Genomic DNA, 20590 nt, shown 5'->3' on the forward strand with positions numbered 1-20590 from the left:
TAATTCAATCAACATTTAATCCTAACACCTATGGTTAACATTATTCATATGGAAGCATATTGAATTTTACTTACACATTTTGTCAAACACTTAGTGTACACCATAATACCATCTAATTGCATACACAAATTAAACCTAATATCACATGCATTCATGTTAACATCTAACTAAACTAACAACTAACCATTAATCAACAATTCAAACATAGAATTTTGAGATAGAAAATTACTCATGGAGGGAAAAAAACGTAGAAAAGAGTGAATGTGATAACAAAAACATGGAATGAGAAAAGAGTGAATGTAAATGCATGGAACTTACTTGATTAAGAATGGTTTGAGATAGGATGTTGAAGTTTTCCACAAAATCGCTCTCAAGAAGAAGAATGAGTGGTGTTGTTGGTGTTTAGAAGAAAAAACGTAACTGAGAGGAGAAGTTCAGCTTCTGTTTCTATATCAGTTAACTTCGGTTAACAAAACTCGAAGGGAAAAGCGAACGATTTCTATTAACCGATTTTTTTTAAAGTTCGATTCGTATAACCCGAAACACCGTGCAGGGGCAAAAACGTAAGTAAGGGGGTATAAAAGAAACGTGGGGGGCCTAAAGAGAAAATATCCTCAGCTCTTCCTTCAACTATCTCTTTGGACATTGGAATGTCTTGAAGATTGTTCTATATAGCCTTTTCAGCTTCATCATCGGCTTCTTGAATTTATTTGCAAACAAATGGCAACACTCAACAAGTCATTGGATTAAAGCTCACGCAGCTTTTTTGGTATTAACAATCACTACACTCTACTCATTCTTCTTCGATAAATTAATGAAGGGAAAACCAGATGCATATAGTCTACTTTCATGTGCTGCTTTTGCTATCATGTCACTGAGTTTGTCGCGGGAAACTCAGTCCGGATTCAAAATCGATCTTATATATTTTTTCCTCGGAAGTCTAATTCTGCAACTCATGAAGATTAAATTGCTATTATGCATTCCAGGAGTAGGTTTCGGTTACTTAATTTTTATTCTTCGTTCTCATTTCTCTTCTATAAATGATGCAATTCAAGCCGAGTCACATTCACAACAATTGGTCAGTACTATTGATAATGACGATCCCACTAGTCTTCAAGATGAAAATCTGAATGTTATTGTCGATCCACATTCAACACAACTGGCCAGTACTAGTACTGCTGATATTGGAGGTAGTATGCTGGAAAAAATTAGTGATTGTGTGAAGGCACTTCGGCAAGAAAATTCAACTCTCATGGAAATGCTTATGGAAAAGTTGAAAGATTACCTTAGTGACGATTCTGGATTTAATGTGTCTGACCCAGACTTCATGATCATGGCCTTGTCAACTGAAACAATCGACAACCTTCACAAAACAGCCAAGTTGATGGTTCGTGCTGGGTTAAAGTGTGAACTCTCCGACGTATATACCAGTTCCCGGAGGGAATATTTGGTCGAAAGCCTCTCAAGATTAGGGTTCAAGAAACTCAGCATTGAAGACCTTCAGATGTTGTCATGGAAAGAAATTGAAGATGAGATTAAAAGATGGATCAAAGCTTCCAACGTGGCTTTGAAGATATTGTTACCCGCCGAACACAAACTCTTCGATCAGGTTTTCTTTGGATTCTCCTCCACTGCTGATTTATCGTTTATGGATGTTTGCAGGGAATCCACACTTCAGCTGCTGGATTCCGCTGATACTATCGCCATAGGAAGTCGATCACCTGAGCGGTTGTTTAGAGTCCTCGACATGTTTGAAACAATGCGTGACCTAATAATTCCAGAGTTTGAGTCTTTGTTCCCTTATCAATACAGTGGATCCCTGCAAATCGAAGCAATGGCAACTTGCAAGGGATTGGGGGAAGCAATCAGAGGCATTTTCATAGAGTTTGGGAATCAGATTTCGCAAGATTCAACGGAGGAAATATATCAGAAAGATGAACTTCCCTCGATCACCAGTTACGTGATGGATCATCTCTGTGCTGCTAGTCGGTCACGGAAGACCTTGGAGCAAGTGTTCGACGGAGATTATGGGGATCCATTGAAGGAATATCCTAAAATTGAGGATAGAGTGCATTCCTGTTCCGATCTCTCAGTACAGATGGGTTTGATTATGAAGCTATTATGGAACAAGTTGGCCGCTATAGCCAAATACCATGAAAATGTATTGATATATAACAAGTTACCTCTGTGGCACTCTGGTTTCTTGATGACAAACAGGAAGTACATTGCTCAAAAAGCTGAAGATAGTGAATTAGGAGCTATTTTAGGAGATAACTGGTTCATCAATAATCTACCTGGCCTATTTCCCTCACATCCCATTGATTTAAATGAGTTGGCAGACATAAACGTTTTTCTGCCAGGTCAAAAAGTTGCTTATAAGCTTAAAAGAACATAAGACTTTTTTTTATAACTGTTTTTATTTTAAGTAGATTATGAGCTTATTGCTAATAGTTTATCATATTTTGTATCATATTTATTCTTACTTTTTAATTAAAATTCACTTTTACCCTCTATAATTTATTATTATTTAAAATAAAATAATTATATCTTTTTTATAATGGACAACTCTGTCTGGATTTGAAATCGATCTTATGTATTTTTTCCTCGGAAGTCTAATTCTGCAACTCATGAAGATTAAATTGCTATTATGCATTCCAGGAGTAGGTTTCGGTTACTTGATTATTCTTTGTTCTCATTTCTCTTCTATAAATGATGCAATTCAAGCTGAGTCACATTCACCACAATTGCTCAGTACTACTGATAATGGATATCTTACTAGTCTTCAAGATCAAAATCTGAACGTTATCGTCGATCAACATTCACCACAGCTGGCCATTACTTATATCGGAAGTAGTATTCTGAAAAAAACTAGTGATTATGTGAAGGCACTTCGGCAAGCAAATTCAACTCTCTTCGAAATGCTGATGGAAAAGTTGAAAGATTACCCTAGTGATGATTCTGGATTAGTGGATTTAATGTGTCTGACACCGACTTCATGATCATCGCCTTGCCAACTGAAACAATCGACAACATTCACAAAACAGCCAAGTGGATGGTTAGTGTCGGGTTTAAGAGTGAACTCTCGGATGTATAAAGCAGTTCCCAGATGGAATGTTTGGTTGAAAGCCTCTCAAGATTAGGGTTCAAGAAACTCAGCGTTGAAGACCTTCAGATGTTGTCATGGAAAGAAATCGAAGATGAGATTGAAAGATGGATCAAAGCTTCCAACTTGGCTTTGAAGATATTGTTACCCGCTGAATGCAAACCCTGTGATTGCGTTTTCTTTGGGTTCTTCTCCACTGCTGATTTATCGTTTACGGATGTTTGTAGGGAATCCACACTTCAGCTGCTCAATTTCAGGGATGCTATTGCTATTGAAAGCCAATCGCCTGAACGGCTGCCTAGAGTCCTCAACATGTTTGAAACAATGCGTGATCACCTAATTCCAGAGATTGAGTCTATGTTCCGTGATCAATCCAGTGGGTTGCTGCGAAGCAAAGCAACCACAGTTTGGAAGATATTGGGGGAAGCGATCAGAGGTATTTTCATGGATTTACGAATCTGATTCGGCAAATTTCAAAGTGAATCTCGAAGGTGAACTTCACCCGATCACCAGTTACATGATAAATTATCTCTGTGCTGCTAGTCGGTCACGGAAGACCCTGGAGCAAGTGTTTGAAGGAGATTATGGGGATCCATTGAAGGAATATCCTGAAATTGAGGATAGAGTTCATTCCTATTCCAATCTCTCAGGGCAGATGGGTTTGATTATTTGGCTATTAGAGAGCAAGTTGATAGCCGAATCCAAACTCCATAACAGGCTGACTGATTTGTCTCTACGATTCTTGATCAGAAACGTTGAATACATTGTTCAAAAGGCTAAAGAGTGTGAATTAGGAACTATTTTAGGAGATGATTGGTTCAAAAATCAGGCTACCCAATTTAACCAAGAAATAAAACAGAAAGAAGAGGAACTTCTATCAAAAAAGAAAACACAAAAAGAAGAGGAAATTATACGAATCTTGGGGCCAAATCAGAGTTTTGGTCGTGGGAGTAGTGATCTGATGGGTAGGCCACCACTAATTAGCAATGTGATGAGCCGAAGACAAGAGCGATCAGACAATGCTGATTAGTATTGTAGATTAAACACAATTTTAATCTCAGCCATTCATTTTTTATGAGACAGCTGAGAATGATTATCGCGTTAACGCTGTGTCTAGTCCTTTTCCACTCTTGTTCTGTTTTTTTCCTGGTTCTAGATTGCATCAATGGTTGTTTCTGCTATTAATTTATGATTAGTTGCTTGTTGTTGTTGAGAATAATATGTTTAAATATATTTTGAAGATTTTGCATTTAAATATATTTTAAATTAATATTTTATGTTTTGGTCAAGTAGTTTAATACTAGAATTTCACCTTTTTACTTACCAAAAAAAAAAGAATTTCACATATTTAAGATGAATAAGAGAGTACTAGGGGTCAAACTCCAATCCCTACATAAAGCATGAAATGTCCCTATCAACTGAGCTATGCTCACATAACATTTTAAATTTATATTTAACCTAAGACGTTATTAAGATATCATTAGAATATATGATTTATAATTTTTCTTAGTGCTTAGGATTCGTTTCTTATTTAAAAGTATTGTTTACAAATATTGCAATTTATCTGTTTAATATCTAATATGTGACCCACTACTTAGATAAATTAAATTCAGAGTAAGGATACAAGGTTGTTTCTACTTTATGCTGCTTATTTTGTTGAAAAACAAGCTGTTATCTAATAAAAATTTACATGATATTGGGAATTATGCCTAGAATAGGAAAATGAATGGAAAGGTATTAGAATTACATGATGACTCTTACACGGAAACATGCTACAACCTGCAAGATCACTCTTGGTGAATGTTTTGTATAGCTGCATTGATACTTTTAAAATCATATTCCATGATCTTCATCCAATTCTCAAAGTCTCCAATTTCCTATGAGTTCAGATCAAAGTTTACACAAAGTTCAGCACATTTTTCAAAACAAATGATTAAATAATAAGGTAAACACAATTTGGAAAGTGATGACTTGACTTTGACCATTAACCATGCACTCCAAAGAAAACATACAATACACAGATTATAATAATATATATGCAAAATTCAATAAGACACTAGAAATTAACATTCTCCTCCTATCTCCATCTTTGTTCTTTGCACATATGATTGTGCACAAGGAATCTCTAAAAAAGAAAAGATTCTTGGTAATAAACCATTTATCTTGTTTCAATTTATCTCTGTTTCTGTGGAACAAGATTGGTAATGGTGCCACCTATTTCTATAATCAAACTCCTACATCATCCTTGAAACTTCAACAACCTTACTAGGAACATGTACAAGCAATAGAACTAAAACACACAAGTTTTTCTTCTGTCAATGTTATAAAAGAGACGAACAAAAGCACAATGAAAGTTTGACGAGAAGAAATGCCTTTGCTGAAAAGTAAATCAACGGAGAAAGCAGGCATATAAATCACAGTTTTTAATGTGCGATGCACCATAATTTGGAACAAATGACAACGATAATCATTTACAAATCATATATTCTAGAATAACCCAAAAGTGCCACACCAACAATATCAACCAAAATAGATTTAGTCTTTTGATCCACACAACTATCTTTCTAGATGAAATTCACATGTACTTTCCTATCAGAGCAACCATGTTCGAGGCCAACAAACCAACTGCAGTAGAACCTCTCCTCAAGCAATTTATTTTGGAGAAGGCATCTAAGTAGGGACCTCTCAGTAAAGAATATCTCTAAACATATTCTCGGACCTAACATGCTTCCATAATCCATTCATGGTTTTAAAATATAGGTTTGTGACCGTGATAGGGTTGCGACATCATAATATGTGATGTCTCTTTGCAACTTTGATTGAGATCGCATCAGCTGCATTTGATTGCGTAACTGCTATTGATCAGTCCTGATTGCTGACCAATGTGATATTTAGATGTAGTCTTAAATTATCACTCTCAATATATATTTTACCTTGCAATTCATTAGATGAGTTTCTAAAACTTTAATACCTTATCCAATAGCCATTGGGATGATCTTTTCATAACTAGATGTATTTCTGCTTTCTTGCATACAGTTTCCTTTATTTTGTCATAAATGTTCAATAGTTAATTTTAGTCATGCATTCTTTCTTCAACTCTTGCAGTTAAATTATCAAACTGAAAATCTTCTTCAACGTTGATGGTTCTAAATGAAAATGCAAGTTTTTGTCTTCCAAGGATACCTATATTTCTTTCTACTTTCATTTTGCTAAAAGAAATGCATATGATTGACAGAGCCCTTATATATACATCGCCAAAGTTGTTACCTTTTTGGAAGAGAAAGAATCCAGAATGTCAAAGATTGCAACCCTGATCATTACCACAACAGCTATTTAAAACTTATTTTTACTAGGCAACAACATTAGGTTATCCACACGACTATTATAGTTTAACATGATTGAACTCGATTATTTGTTAAGAATCTCACATTAGATGTGTTTGTATATGGAAATCATCCATCACCTTACAAATTGGTTTTGTAGTGTTGAGTTAAGTCTAAATCCAATTTTAAGATGGTATAAGAGTTTATCACTTTATCCAATATAAGTTAGGTCATCCGCTAGTGTGTCATGCTCTAGATGCCATGTCCTGGGCGTAAAGGGGTTGAAAGTGTTGGAACGTAAGGTGAGCCTCACTAGGTTGGATCAACGCATTGGGCCAAGAGCAACCAAACAAGTGACTTTTGACACCACACTTTCACCCAAAACCTTAAGCCATTAGGTTTATGGGCCTCTCACTTATATATTGCTTAATCTCAATTCTTCCGTCTAATGCGGGGCTTAACTCACACTTGATATATCTCAACAGAAAGTCTCGCATTACATGATATATGACCTAAAAATGTGTCCTAAAATCAGGTCACGCTCCAAACATCCAGTCTTTGGCATGACGGGTGTGTCCTAAAATTGTGTTTATAAACTAGAGGAGACTACAAGCTGGTTTATAACGTTGAGTTGGCCTCAATCCAAATTTTATGCAAAATCAGTTTTTTTTTTTCTTTCAATGTTCAACACAACAATGAATCCATTAAAAAAAACAATGAAAAAACACAAAACTGAGGAAATATACAAAACGCCAAAAAATTCAAAAAAAAGAAAGTACCTTGAGAGCTGTGTTAAGAGAATGAGTAGCATTAAGCCACTGATCCGTTTGTTTAGTAAAGCTAGTAATAGTAGCAGAAAGAGCACGAATTTCAAGCTCAATTCGTTTCTGATAAATGAATGAATCTTGAACACCACCATTCACAGCTTCAACCAACAGATCAGAAACTCGTTCTGCTTTTCTAATTGCATCTTTCTTCGATTTCTCTGCTTTTAACAACACATAATACCCAAATGAAAAAATGAACACTTTCTTAATATTAGGGATTGGAATGAATGAAAAATTGAATTTTTGAATGATGAAAAGGGAAATTGACCGGATTGATTGGCGAGTATGAGAGATTTGTGATGGTGAAGATGAATTAGATTTTGTAAAGAAGCTTCCAATCCCTTTGATTCTGTGTTGTCCATAGTAACATTGCGTTCTTCCATTCACTTCTTTGTTTCAATTTTTAGAGGATTATGCAACTTAGTGTGACTTTGTTTCAGTTTTGCTTTTCCTGTATTATTTTTCATTTTATTTCATTTTTGTGTTTATTTTTTACATTCAACGCGTCTAACTTATGTAAAAAAGAAAAAAAATGTCATGTTACGAATATTACAGTGAGTTTGTTAATAAAATATTTTTGCTGATAAAAAAAATAATGGGTATTGTTGGTATTATGAAAAATCGACACCAAAAATATTTCTATCATCTTTATATATATTATATATTATAGATATAGATAACAAACTACTAAGGACTATCGAAATTCAAATACACAAAACTAACTTTCAAATCAGAGCTCATTTCAAAACCACGGAGTCTGGCTTTAATGGTCCAATGATTTGCCATGAATGTCTCTCTTATACACAAATTGTCATCCGCATATTGAAGATTAAAAATATTTTAAATCTCCTGTTCTTCACATCAAACCACCAAAACCCTTCGCAACCAACAAAAACAAGAGGAGCTAGTAAATCTCCTTGTGTTAAGAACATATGTATTTTCGTTGATGGGCTCTCATTCACTATAACTGGAAAATTACCACAAAAAAAAAAAAAGAAAAATTCTCATCCACACGAATCTTTTCTTCACCCTGAATTTTCGTTTTTACACTTAAATAAATATTTCGAAACGCGTTTTTCGAATTTTTTTGCCTTAAATATAAACGCGTTTTTCGTTTTTTTCCTTTGAAACACCCTTAATTACTCCCATTCCCATTAAATTGTTAATTCCTTAAAACATCGTTAATTTTTTTTTTGGTATTCAAAACATCATTAATTTAATAACATAACTATTTAATCGTTAGTTTAATAATTCAAGGGTCATGCTAACCAGTGCCCCCGGGGCACTAGTTAAGGATACCAAAAGGAGTAATTTTTTCATTGAAAAAAACATTTTTTATACGTATAAAAAGTAAATTACACAATTTTCAATACATTCATACCTTATTTAGCTCCTTAACTAGTACTCAGGGGCACTAGTTAGTATTTTCCATAATTTAATTTTAAAAAAAAACTACAAAAGTCAAAAATCAGACTAAATTGTAAACTACTAAGTCTAATGGTGATGGTCTTGGATAGTATACTCCCTCCGGTCTTTTATTATAAGAAAAAATCTACTTTTTAGATTCATGGAATGTTAAATGTATCTAGGCAATAATATGGATCAGATACCTCCAACATTCTATGAATCTAAAAAGTAAACTTCTTCTTATAATAAGAACCGAAGGAATTGTATGCATGAAGTCATGAGTTCAATCATTTACTCCGTTGTAAACAACAACAAAAAAAGTGACCACAATTATATTTAATCTTTTAAAATATATATATGAATAAGATATTTCTCCTTATTATCTTTATATTATGTATGAATAATAATTTAGTCTTATTTTTTTATAAAAGTTAACGTCACATATTTTTTTAAAAAAATTATGACATCAGTATACCAAAAAAAAAAAAGAAAAAAAAATTATGACATCATTATTATGATTTTTTTTTTGACACATTCATTAGTATGATCTTTAGATATCATTAGTTTGATAATTTTAAGTTAAAAAATTATATTGTGAAACTCTAAAATTTTGTAGTGTTTATCTGCAAACCCTAATATATACTATATAATATAGAGGAGGGAATCGTTGATTCAAAGAGTAAGTATATAAAGCTGCTCCAAATCTTAACCATTAATTTTATTTGATCTAACTGTCCTAATTAATTACTACCCGTACAACACAACCCCATTCTACCTCTGATCCATTTTCTTTGATGAAATTCTGGATTCGATGCATTTTTTACATCGTTTTTTCTTTTACATTTCAACAATTTTGATCCTTTTCTCATCGGATAACATTGAATTCCCATGTTTTATTTTTTTATACCAAAAACAGTGCAATTTCATTGTGTTTATACCACAAAAAACACTGCAATTTAGATATATGCAAATTCAATTTACCTGTGACACGGGTCTTCAAGCACCTCACGACTCTCATCTATCTCTTCATTGACGTTTTCTAGAAATTCCCTGTTATCCACATAGATGAAAATTCCATAGAGAAGTGGATTAAAATCTAAAAGAAAAACTATATAAACGATGCATTTTATTGAGGTTATGTTCAACTTGGAGCGGCGGTGTTACTCTTTCTCGCCGACAGCTGTGTAATAATAGAGTGAAACAGTCCGATTAAATAAAATTAATGGTTAAGATTTGGAGTAACTTTATACACTTACTCTTGACGTCAACAGATCCCTCCTTTATAATATATATTAATAAAAGAAAGAAGAAAAAAAACAACTACAAAAGTGAAGGTGACATAAAGTCTAAACCTTCAAGCCTAAGCAAAATCTAAAATTAGGAAACCCTAATTTGTTCCTAGCAAAAGTACCAACTACCTGAAGGGGAGGAGAGTTCAATCAAGTATTAGAATTTAAAGACAAACCAATGTTGACCAACATTCTATTAATGTTCAAACTTCAAAGATGCATGGTCTTCCAAATATAGTATTAGTATTATATTTTAAAGGCTTAAATGCACTTTTGGTCCCCCTATTTTCAAAAAAATGAAGTTTTGGTCCCCCAATTTTAAAAATCAGTTTTTTAGTCCCCTATTTTCATTTTTTTTTAGTTTTGATCCCCCATTCTATTTTGGGGTTAATTTTGTTGGTGTGGCCTTGTAACTAATGATATGCCAACATTCATGTGGACAAATTTAATATCCATGTGATTATTATATATTTTTAAATTCAATAAAACTTTATTTATAAAATATTTTAATTATTAGAATTATATATTCAACTGAAATAATAATTGTTAAATCTTATAAAATATATGAAATTTGAAACCTTAATTATCAAACCTTCAATTACTAGAATTTTATTCACCGTCAGAGAGAATCCTTCCGTATGGATTTCATCAATCCTATGGTTTCCGTTCAAACTCAACAATTTCTGGATTTTTAAAAACGAAAAGAAATTAGAGATGATTTTGTGTTTCAATAGAAATTACTCATACTCTTCAAACTAATTATGACTTTGGATGAGTTTGAATGAAAATCCAGAAATTGTTTTAAGTTTGAAGTTGAATTCTAGATTGGTTTTATATAAAGTTGGATGATGATATGCATTAGTGGCAATGCCACATCAACAAAATTAGCCTTAAAATGGAATGGGGGATCTCTTAAAATTTGAGTATTGGGCCTAACTCATCTTACAAAACCGGCTTGTAAGGTGAGGATTGCCTCTAGTATATAAACACTTAGTCAGGCCATCTCTCAACCGATGTGGGACTTCTTAACACACCCCCTCGCGTCCAGCGCTATTGGGCTTGGTACGCGGATATAAATGGTAGGTGGCCCGATATCGGGTGGTCCAACGGATCGTGGAGAGGCTCTGATACCATCTTAAAATTTGAGTATTGGGTCTAACTCATCTTACAAAACCGGCTTGTAAGGTGAGGATTGCCTCTAGTATATAAACACTTAGTCAGGCCATCTCTCAACCGATGTGGGACTTCTTAACAGGATCAAAACTAAAAAAAAATTAAAATTGGGGGACTAAAAAGTTGGTTTTTAAAATAGGGGGACCAAAACTTCATTTTTTTGAAAATAAGGGGATCAAAAGTGCATTTAAGCCTATTTTAAATTAAATAAGGATATGATCAACATTAATATTGTATTTGCTGTAAAGAAAAAATATACCCTAACATTTTTTCATACACACCGGCCAGAGATCGAATCCGAGACCAAATTATTAAGGACCCAAATATCTACTACTTGTGTTACACTATGTTGGTAAATATACCCTAACATTTTATCTAGATGTAGAAAATATAAAAAAATATGGCTTTAGGAAATCAAAATCCACCGGTTCCCTACCTAAACTCCACAAATTTATTTCAAACAACTAAATTTTAAACGATTCCTCTATCCCTCGACCCTCCGTTGCATTCTCCTCCAATCAAGCAGAGTAGGTTAAGAGACAGTAGAGTTGGTACAATTAAAGGACAATGTGAAAATCTTAATTTTCTACTCCCTCTATTCCTTTATATAAGAAAATTTTTGTTTTCTAGATACATGAAATGATTGATGTATCTAGTCATTTTTTAGACCAAATACATCAATCATTCTATAAACTTAAAAAGTGAAAATTTTCTTATATTAAAGACCAGAAGGAATATATGACTTTTCTAAACTATCTAACCTTAATTAGAAGCTCCCATTATATCATATCTTTTACTTACATCATATAATTAATATAAGAAAAAAGCAGAGGGTGATGAATCCCAACTGGCAGTTGAATTCAACCTTTGAATAAGGCTTTCTGAATGGTGTAATTTTTTCAGCCGTCATGCAATCATTTGGCATATAGTAAGCTACAGTACAAAGGGAAATTGGTGTAATCAATCATCCTTGTGTACAAAATTTGGATCTCCTCTGCAACTGATACGCGCAGTAGACAATCACAATCACCTAAAATAAATTGGACCGTTTTAATCTATATACTTAACTTGACTAATTTTATATAAAATTTAATCTTAGCCATTCATTTATGATCGGACGATCAGAAACAATTGCAGTAACAACATCATTTTCATTGTGTACATCATATAATGAATGTATTCTTTGGTCACTTGAGTAGTTAATTATTATTGTAATTAGTTGCTAATTGCTTACTTTTTTTTACTTAAAAATATATATATCTTTGAGTAGGTTAATTTAATTTTGTTGACTATTAGTGATAAATTTTCAATGAAAAACAAATAAGATTAATGTTTCATGGTTAGTGTGTGGTAAGGAAAAGGTGAACAAAATTCAATCAAACTATTTAATTTTAGGGTAGCCACTTGAGTTATGGATAAACATGGTTATACAAATGTAAAATAATATATGCATAATGCATGGTTGTTCGTTTTTGTATTTTCGTTTTGTTGACTAAACAGCCTATCTAAATTTCAAATTTAGTCAATGTTGGCTTGTGTATATTTTAGTATCTTTTGTTGATATGATATTTATAAAAAAAGGAACCAATACAAACTTGGGAAAAAAACAATGAGAATGATACAACTAAGTAAATGGATCGTGGATTGGAGGTGACATGTTTTTCACAATTACAAATTGACAGCAGGAGGAGACCCAGACACGAATAATCAGTGGGGCTATAAATTTTAGGTATTACTGAAGAAAAAAATCTCCATCCTGATAATTTAGTAAAACAAAACAATATATAAGATTACTACTATAATACAACATGTATATCCATAAAAAAAGAACAACAAACCAACAAACGAGAAAATTTTTATTAAAAAAAAAATCAACAAACTATATTCAAAAAACCACAAAATTTCTATTCGAAAAATATAAAATAAATAACTATAGCTTATTGAATTAATACTCACTTCAGCCTTATTTATAAGCAAATGTTACTTTTTAGATTTATTGAACAACTAATGTATCTAGCTTAAATATAGACTAGAAACATCAATTGTTCAATGAATCTAAAAACTAAAAAGTAACTTTTGCTTATAACTAAGGTCGGAGGGAATATTTGTTAAATCATGCATATTACTATTGTTCGATGTTTCACAAGATATATAAAACCCAAAATTATACTAGCTTATAATTTATTTTGATAAGCTAATTTAATTAGTTCCACAATTTTTGACAAAGTCAAAGTTGATTATTATAAAATTAAATTATATGACTTAAAATAATAATCTATGTATAACGAACGACTTGAAATAATCAATAATAGACTATAAACTATTATTTGCACTAATACTTAAACCATTATATGTACAAGAGACTTACCGTCATCAATAATAAACTCTAAACTAATACTTACATTAATATATTATACAAATATGTATACAGAATGACTTAAAATTATTTATAAAATATATTTTTACTATAAAAACATAATATGGGTTAGGTTGGTGTGATTATAGCCACACAAAGTCTTGAAAGTATCCGCGACAACACATGATTTTTGTCATGGTATAATAAACCAAGTATATCCGAATCACTACACACATATTTTTGTGTGTTAATGCTTGGATTTTTTTTTAAAAAAATAATTTGGAATTGGTTAACGACTTTAAAGGTGTGTTTGGTTTGAGATAAAAAAAAAAGAGAAGAGAGAAAAATACGAAAATCAATGAATGAATTCGGACTATACCCTCACCCAAATTCATTTAGTGGTTTCAAGGGGTAGTGTAGAAAAATCCGTACAAAATAGAGTTTAAATCCTAGGTGAAGTCTTTGACCAGTCATACAATTTTGAGATCAAATGATTCAAAATTTAGATATTAAAACTTTACTTTTTATAAAATAAAAATATACTTTTATTACGGACTGTCCGATAACTATCAGAAATATGCGACTGCACAATGTCATCGATCATATAGGATGTCCTACGCAAACTGGTGCCCGTCCTTCGGAGCATGCATGGTATCTTCACGATCATCACCTATATGTAGGGTATATAATAGATCTTAGCTGTTTTAGCTTTGATTCTAAGCGCAATACAAATAGCATTTCTCTTTGTTTGCTTAAAAAAGAAAAGCATTTCTCTTTGAATAGTACTTTATTTTTTAATAAATATTAAATACTATACAACATGGATTATTGGGGGCTTTATTTTGCAACTTTTGAAATTGTCAATATTGGCATATATTCTATTAATCAAAATAGCCAACAAATGTAATGATTAAGGACAAAGTTCATTTCACCGGAACATGTTTCCCAAATTACAAAAGTAAAAAAAGTTGTTAACTTTCATCCTTATCAATTGGTCAATTCAATCCACATGCATTCCTAACTTAATAATTATAATTAGAAATGTTCTATGCCATGCATGCACTAATTATTTGTCGAGTCTTTAGGATTAGGTGAAGGTAAGAGTTGCCAACTTGACATCTCATATCTCTATATATTGTCACTCACTCTCTTAGACCAAAGCCATCCATCTTCTAAACTCTAAAGCCTTATACTACATATCAATATGGCACTTTCTTTTTCTTCTAAAGCTTTACTACAGTTTTGCTTTGTTTTGTTCATGTTTTTGCTTTTAGGAAGTTCTTCAGCTCAACTTTCTGAAAACTTCTATGCTAAGAAATGTCCAAATCTTTTCAATGTTGTCAACTCCGTTGTTCACTCCGCTGTCGCTAAAGAACCTCGCATGGGAGGATCTCTTCTCCGCCTTCATTTTCATGATTGCTTTGTCAATGTAACTTACTCTTCAAACTAACTCTTTTTCCATTTTTTTTTATAAATTTTTATAGTTATATATCATTAATATTAATATGAACCATGTGATCACCAATTGCTCATATCATATTCATTTATTTTTAATGGATGAATACATATATTATTTCCCTTAAGAGCGCCCAAAGTTTGTAAGAAGTACTTGTTATTCACATAATTTTTATTTTTTTTTATTATATGGAAAAAATGTTTATAAAATGAGTATATTTTTTCGTTAAATAATTTTATGGGACCTGTATGGTACAACAATTTTGAGGACGGTTAAATTTAGTGAGAGAATTGAGCAACAATTGTAGGGCCAAGAGGTGGAAACCTCACAGAATTTGATCAACACATTGAGTAACAATTTTGAGCGAGGCTACTCAACAATTGAAGTACTAATATATTATTATTTTTGGTTAAAGTAGTCTAGTGGTTAGAAATTTCACCTTAAATGTGAATAAGTGGAGTGTCCGGGATTCGAACCTCGACTCCTGTATATATAGTACGACGTCCCTACCAACCGAGCTAAGGTCATGAGGACACTAATATATTATTTTTTAGTAGTTTGATATTTGGAGTAAATATGATTAGTGAGATAATCTTAGTTTTTTTTTTCTTCTTTTGACTAATAGTGAGATAATCTTAGTTGTTGCATAATAAATTAATAATATAGGAGTTATATACTATTTTCATGTCGTTAAGCTAATTGACTATTTATATAATTTTTATTCTGTTCCTATCTCTTTCAAGGAGCCTTAGTGATTGACTTTATGGTACCAATAATGAAACATTTCAAGCATATTAAAAATTGAAGTAAAATAACTTTCTTGACAAAAAAAAAAAATGACCGTGCTCTAATAAAAAAATGACCTTACTCTAATGCCTACATGATTATGCAATTTTCCACATCCCAACATTAGGTTGGATGTATCTATCTAGAAAAATAATGAAATTATTTCAATTAATTTAATTTAGTTGATGGAGTCATTATATTTTATACATAGAGGTTGGAGTTCGAACTCCAAAAATTTCATTTATTCATCTTAAAAATGCAATTCTAATTACTAGGCTAAAAAAATAAAACCAAATTTTTGTAAAACAAAAAGAAAGAGAAAAATTACCAAATTTGTGTAGCTTGATATAGTGTAGGAGTTCAATTTTCAACTATGTCAATTTTATGTTTTACTGTTTGTTTGTGTTTGTTGGGAATATGCTTATTCCAATAAAAAAATTACCAAATTTGTGTAGCTTGATATAGTGCAGGAGTTCAACTTTTCAACTATGTCAATTCATAAGTTTTAACCATTCATTTAATCTTTCATTGGAATAGAATAAGCATATTCCAAACAAACAGTAAATTCCAAAATGCCTTTTTGAGGCTTGATGTTTAAACTTGTTTATTGTTTGTAAGTGTACTAACTAACAATTATATTCAACTTTAGACTCTTTAAATATACACCCCATATTGCTTACAAGTAACTACTTTATGGATGTGTGTTTGTGAGTGCATGTAGTCATCTATTTAAAAGGGAAATAGATTCACTGCAGTCAATTATATACAGTTGGTACATTGAGTTTTAAGTTTAATTTTTAATTACTTTTTAAAATTAAAATTGAATTTTAAATCTAATTGTCCGAATCTGACATTGAACAATTCAGACGTGCCCGAATGTAGTACAGTAAAAAATCACTGACTGCACTCAATCCTGACCCATTTAAAACATCAAACTTTATTAAATTTTTTGGAATTATCTAATTATTTTAATCAAACGATTTAAAAATAACCAATTGCATGCAGTCATTAGATTTTTTCTGCATGCAATCCAAATTTCTATTTATCTACTATTGCTCTAAAACATAGTAAACATAAGATTAATTTGATGAATTTATTGACTATATAAAGTTTTGCAATTAAAATGCTTCTCTATTAATCACTTATTGCTTATTGAAAACAGGGTTGTGATGGATCGGTGTTACTTGATGACACCTCCTCCACAAAAGGAGAGAAGACTGCACCCCCCAACAATAATTCATTGAGAGGTTTTGAAGTGATTGATGCCATAAAGTCTAAGGTGGAGTCATTATGCCCTGGTGTGGTCTCATGTGCTGATATTCTAGCCATTGCTGCTCGCGACTCTGTTGCAAATGTGAGTTGATCAATATCAATTAGACACATGTTTTATATTTTCTTTTCTTTTCTATACTTCAATTTTTTAAGAAATTTTTTAAATTTTCTTAGAATTATTTGTTCAAAATAAATGCAAAAATATTTTGCAAGTCTTGTTACCGTATGTTTTAAGATAATTTTTAGATGGTCATAAAAATTTAGTTACGTTTTTTTGCCGCGCATAAAAAAACTGGAAAAAATAATAATTAAATAAGATATAATATTATGTGATTTTTTTTTGAATGTGTGACATAAAAGTAAGTAAGTAACCAAATTCTTGTGATTACAGAATGATTGCTCAATGTTTTAAAGATACCTACAAAATTATATATCCACAAAATAAGTATAAAATATCGAAATTCAGAGCAGCCTCAATGTAGAGACTAGAGAGTAGAGACTACTAAACTAGGATGTAGTCAAGTTTGTGAGGTGTCATGTATATTATAATATCCAAAAAGTTTTGACTAGCTCTATGGTTACAAACACTCCAAAGTTATATACACATTTTAGTTTATTTTAGGCAAAATTATACTGCAGATCCTTTATCTTATTTTTTGTAACACTTTGGTCCTTTATTTTTTTTTGTAACATTTTGGTCCTTTATCTTTTATTTGTAATACTTTTGTCTTTTATCTTTTTTATTTGTAACACTTTAATCTTTTTTTTATAACACTTTGGTCCTTATCTTATTTATTTATAAAAAATAAAGGACCTAAATGTTACAAATAAAAAATAATAAAGGACCATAGTGTTACAAAAAAAAAAGATAAAGGACCAAAGTGTTACAAAAAAAAAATAAATGACCAAAGCGTTACAAAAAAATAAGATAAAGGACCTGCAGTGTAATTTTGCCTTTATTTTATGATTGCACAAGAGACTTGTTCTCCAATTAAAATATTAATTTAAAAAAAATGTATAATATATAATGGGTCTGGCTAAACAGTGCTCCCGAGACATTCTTTAAGCATTTAATTTAAAGAAATAATTTATCCAAAAAGTGAAAATTTCAATTTCCAATAAGTTGACTTCACACATTTTCATAAAATTTTAACAAAAACTTACTATTTAAGATACTTATATGTTGTATATCTAACATGATTAAATGCAGCTTGGAGGACCTCTTTGGAAGGTTAAACTTGGAAGAAGGGATTCAAAGACAGCCAGCTTTAGCGATGCAAGTAGTGGTGTTATTCCACCTCCCTTTTCTACCCTTAGTAACCTTATCAATAGGTTTAAAGCCCAAGGACTCTCTACTAAGGACATGGTGGCCTTATCTGGTACATGTCCTTTTCTTATTATATCTAATTTGCACATTTTTCTTCTATATATCTTCCATTATTAATTTATTATTATTATTATAACACAATGTCTTTTCTGTTATTTTATTTTACTTGAGAATTGAGATGACACATTTGGTGGACTTGGATGTGATGTTTAAACAACCACGTACACTGCATGTTATGCTTACTTTTCGTTTTGTTCTAATTTTGACTTCACAAAGAAAACAAAAAAGAACATGTTTAACCAACCTAGAAAATTATACATCATATAATTGGTTGGTTATGTTTAAATACTATAGGTTAATAAATATAATTATTATTTCGTAAAAAAATATAATTATTATTTTACAAGTGAAATTCAAGTGAATACATATGAAACTAATTTGTCATGCAAAGTGTGTAAGATAATAGAAGACTATACACGAACTTTTGATTATCTGTTGACGTGCAGATCAAAATCTATAATATTTCTGCATTTAGTACGAATTACTCTAAATTGCAGTTGCAATCATATTTGTGTTTATGTCGGGAAGCTTGATATTGCTGCAAAATGCAAACAAACGAGATTTGTTGCAATCGCAATTATAGTTCCTAATATACATATTGAAACCATAATTACGGTTGCATATGGCAACTTAAAACTAGATAGTAGATATTATAGGATCGCACTCGATTTAAACGATAAAACTATGCAAATACTTTAGTGAAGTCGCCGAAGTGTCAAATACACTAATTATAACGCTTGATTTTAGTCTCGTGCACGGATTTATATACTCCTACTAGCTAGTTAGCTTGTCACAAATGTAATAACTCACATTAACTAGAATAGTTGTATTAATATAATGTTTTCTTTCTAATTTTCAGGAGCACACACAATTGGGAAGGCAAGGTGTATTACTTACAAAGATCACATTTACAATGATACAAACATTGATAGTTTATTTGCAAAGTCAAGACAAAGAAACTGTCCAAGAACAAGTGGTACAATAAAAGACAACAATGTAGCTGTTCTAGATTTCAAAACTCCAAACCATTTTGATAACGTGTACTACAAGAATCTCATTAACAAAAAGGGACTTTTCCATTCTGATCAAGTACTTTACAATGGAGGATCTACTGATTCATTGGTTAAAGCTTATAGCAATAATCCAAAAGCCTTTGAATATGATTTTGTTAATGCCATAATTAAGATGGGAAATATTAAGCCTCTTACTGGATCAAAAGGGGAGATTAGGAAGCAATGCAGGAGAGCCAATTAAAGGGGATCGATCTAAGAAACACTGACATTTCAGATTAAAGATATTTCTGGTGTCCGACACCGATACATAGATCGTGTTTATGTGTCAGTATCGATGTCGGATGTTAGTGTTTCATAGAAGGATATAAATTAATTAATCAAGTCATGTTTGTGTTTATAAGTGCATATATACCCCAAAAGTGGTGGTATTCTTTAGTTAATCTATTTGTTTTATAGTGTTTTCTTGTGTCTTGGAAAATTATCTTGTTGCTAAGTTTAATTTAAATATTATTCAAGTTCAATGTAAGTTAAATTGCAAAGCAATGTTGTGACAAAAATTGTCACCTTAAGGATGTGTCTATTGTATAATCACAATAGTTAAAATGAATACATATATATTTGTTCAATTAGCTTTTACTATCTTTTAAATACTCTACTATTATTTTTTATTTATTTCTAGTTAAAAACCATGTTTAGTTCAACATTGCTTAAAAAACTACCAAAAAAAAAAAAAGTTGTTGTCAGCAGAGAGGATGCCGGAGCAATGTTGTTGTTACCTGTTCTGTTTTGAGGAAAATTTGAATATGATTATATATAGAAAATTTGAATATGTTACCTGTTCATGTTAACATCTAACTAAACTAACAACTAATCATTAATTCAACAATTCAAACATAGAATTTTGAGATAGAAAATTACTCAGGGAGGGAAAAAAACGTAGAAAAGAGTGAATGTGATAAGAAAAACATGGAATGAGAAAAGAGTGAATGTAAATGCATGAAACTTACTTGATTAAGAATGGTTTGAGGTAGGATGTTGAAGTTTTCCACAAAATCGCTCTCAAGAAGAAGAAGGAGTGGTGTTGTTGGTGTTTAGAAGAAAAAACGTAACTGAGAGGAGAAGTTAAGCTTCTGTTTCTATATCAGTTAACTTCGGTTAACAAAACTCGAAGGGAAAAGCGAACGATTTCTATTAACCG

At 31.5% G+C, this 20590-nt stretch overlaps 4 protein-coding genes across 4 annotated transcripts; 3 read left to right on the forward strand and 1 right to left on the reverse strand.

The window, feature by feature from the left end:
• Positions 1–285: 285 nt before the first annotated feature.
• On the forward strand, positions 286–2513 carry LOC123920875 (exocyst complex component EXO70B1-like). Its single transcript, XM_045973204.1, has one exon. The coding sequence runs from the start codon at positions 815–817 to the stop codon at positions 2393–2395; it is 1581 nt and encodes a 526-aa protein (XP_045829160.1). The 5' UTR covers positions 286–814; the 3' UTR covers positions 2396–2513.
• Positions 2514–3106: 593 nt separating this feature from the next.
• Positions 3107–4133, forward strand: LOC123922528 (exocyst complex component EXO70B1-like). The gene is made up of 2 exons (XM_045975239.1): positions 3107–3539; positions 3583–4133. The coding sequence occupies exons 1-2, from the start codon at positions 3107–3109 to the stop codon at positions 4131–4133; spliced, it is 984 nt and encodes a 327-aa protein (XP_045831195.1).
• Positions 4134–4589: 456 nt separating this feature from the next.
• Positions 4590–7713, reverse strand: LOC123920878 (biogenesis of lysosome-related organelles complex 1 subunit 1-like). Its single transcript, XM_045973208.1, has 3 exons — positions 7522–7713; positions 7206–7411; positions 4590–4980 (listed from the first exon to the last, which is right to left on the reverse strand). The coding sequence occupies exons 1-3, from the start codon at positions 7634–7636 to the stop codon at positions 4891–4893; spliced, it is 411 nt and encodes a 136-aa protein (XP_045829164.1). The 5' UTR covers positions 7637–7713; the 3' UTR covers positions 4590–4890.
• Positions 7714–14542: 6829 nt separating this feature from the next.
• Positions 14543–20018, forward strand: LOC123920877 (peroxidase 4-like). Its single transcript, XM_045973206.1, has 4 exons — positions 14543–14907; positions 16883–17074; positions 18203–18371; positions 19239–20018. The coding sequence occupies exons 1-4, from the start codon at positions 14683–14685 to the stop codon at positions 19631–19633; spliced, it is 981 nt and encodes a 326-aa protein (XP_045829162.1). The 5' UTR covers positions 14543–14682; the 3' UTR covers positions 19634–20018.
• Positions 20019–20590: the final 572 nt, after the last annotated feature.

The sequence above is a fragment of the Trifolium pratense genome, linkage group LG4 (genome assembly GCF_020283565.1).
Source record: "Trifolium pratense cultivar HEN17-A07 linkage group LG4, ARS_RC_1.1, whole genome shotgun sequence".
Lineage (NCBI taxonomy): Eukaryota > Viridiplantae > Streptophyta > Magnoliopsida > Fabales > Fabaceae > Trifolium > Trifolium pratense.

Bases quoted from the DNA above. Each gene is read 5' to 3' on its own strand.
- LOC123920878 (XM_045973208.1), bottom strand. From the start codon at position 7,636: ATGGAAGAACGCAATGTTACTATGGACAACACAGAATCAAAGGGATTG. The intron at 7,412-7,521 runs GTCAATTTCCCT...TGTTAAAAGCAG, and splicing joins CATACTCGCCAATCAATCCG to AGAAATCGAAGAAAGATGCA. The intron at 4,981-7,205 runs GTACTTTCTTTT...CTGAACTCATAG, and splicing joins CTCTTAACACAGCTCTCAAG to GAAATTGGAGACTTTGAGAA.
- LOC123922528 (XM_045975239.1), top strand. From the start codon at position 3,107: ATGGAATGTTTGGTTGAAAGCCTCTCAAGATTAGGGTTCAAGAAACTC. The intron at 3,540-3,582 runs GTATTTTCATGG...CAAATTTCAAAG, and splicing joins ATTGGGGGAAGCGATCAGAG to TGAATCTCGAAGGTGAACTT.
- LOC123920877 (XM_045973206.1), top strand. From the start codon at position 14,683: ATGGCACTTTCTTTTTCTTCTAAAGCTTTACTACAGTTTTGCTTTGTT. The intron at 14,908-16,882 runs GTAACTTACTCT...TATTGAAAACAG, and splicing joins TTCATGATTGCTTTGTCAAT to GGTTGTGATGGATCGGTGTT. The intron at 17,075-18,202 runs GTGAGTTGATCA...GATTAAATGCAG, and splicing joins CTCGCGACTCTGTTGCAAAT to CTTGGAGGACCTCTTTGGAA.
- LOC123920875 (XM_045973204.1), top strand. From the start codon at position 815: ATGAAGGGAAAACCAGATGCATATAGTCTACTTTCATGTGCTGCTTTT.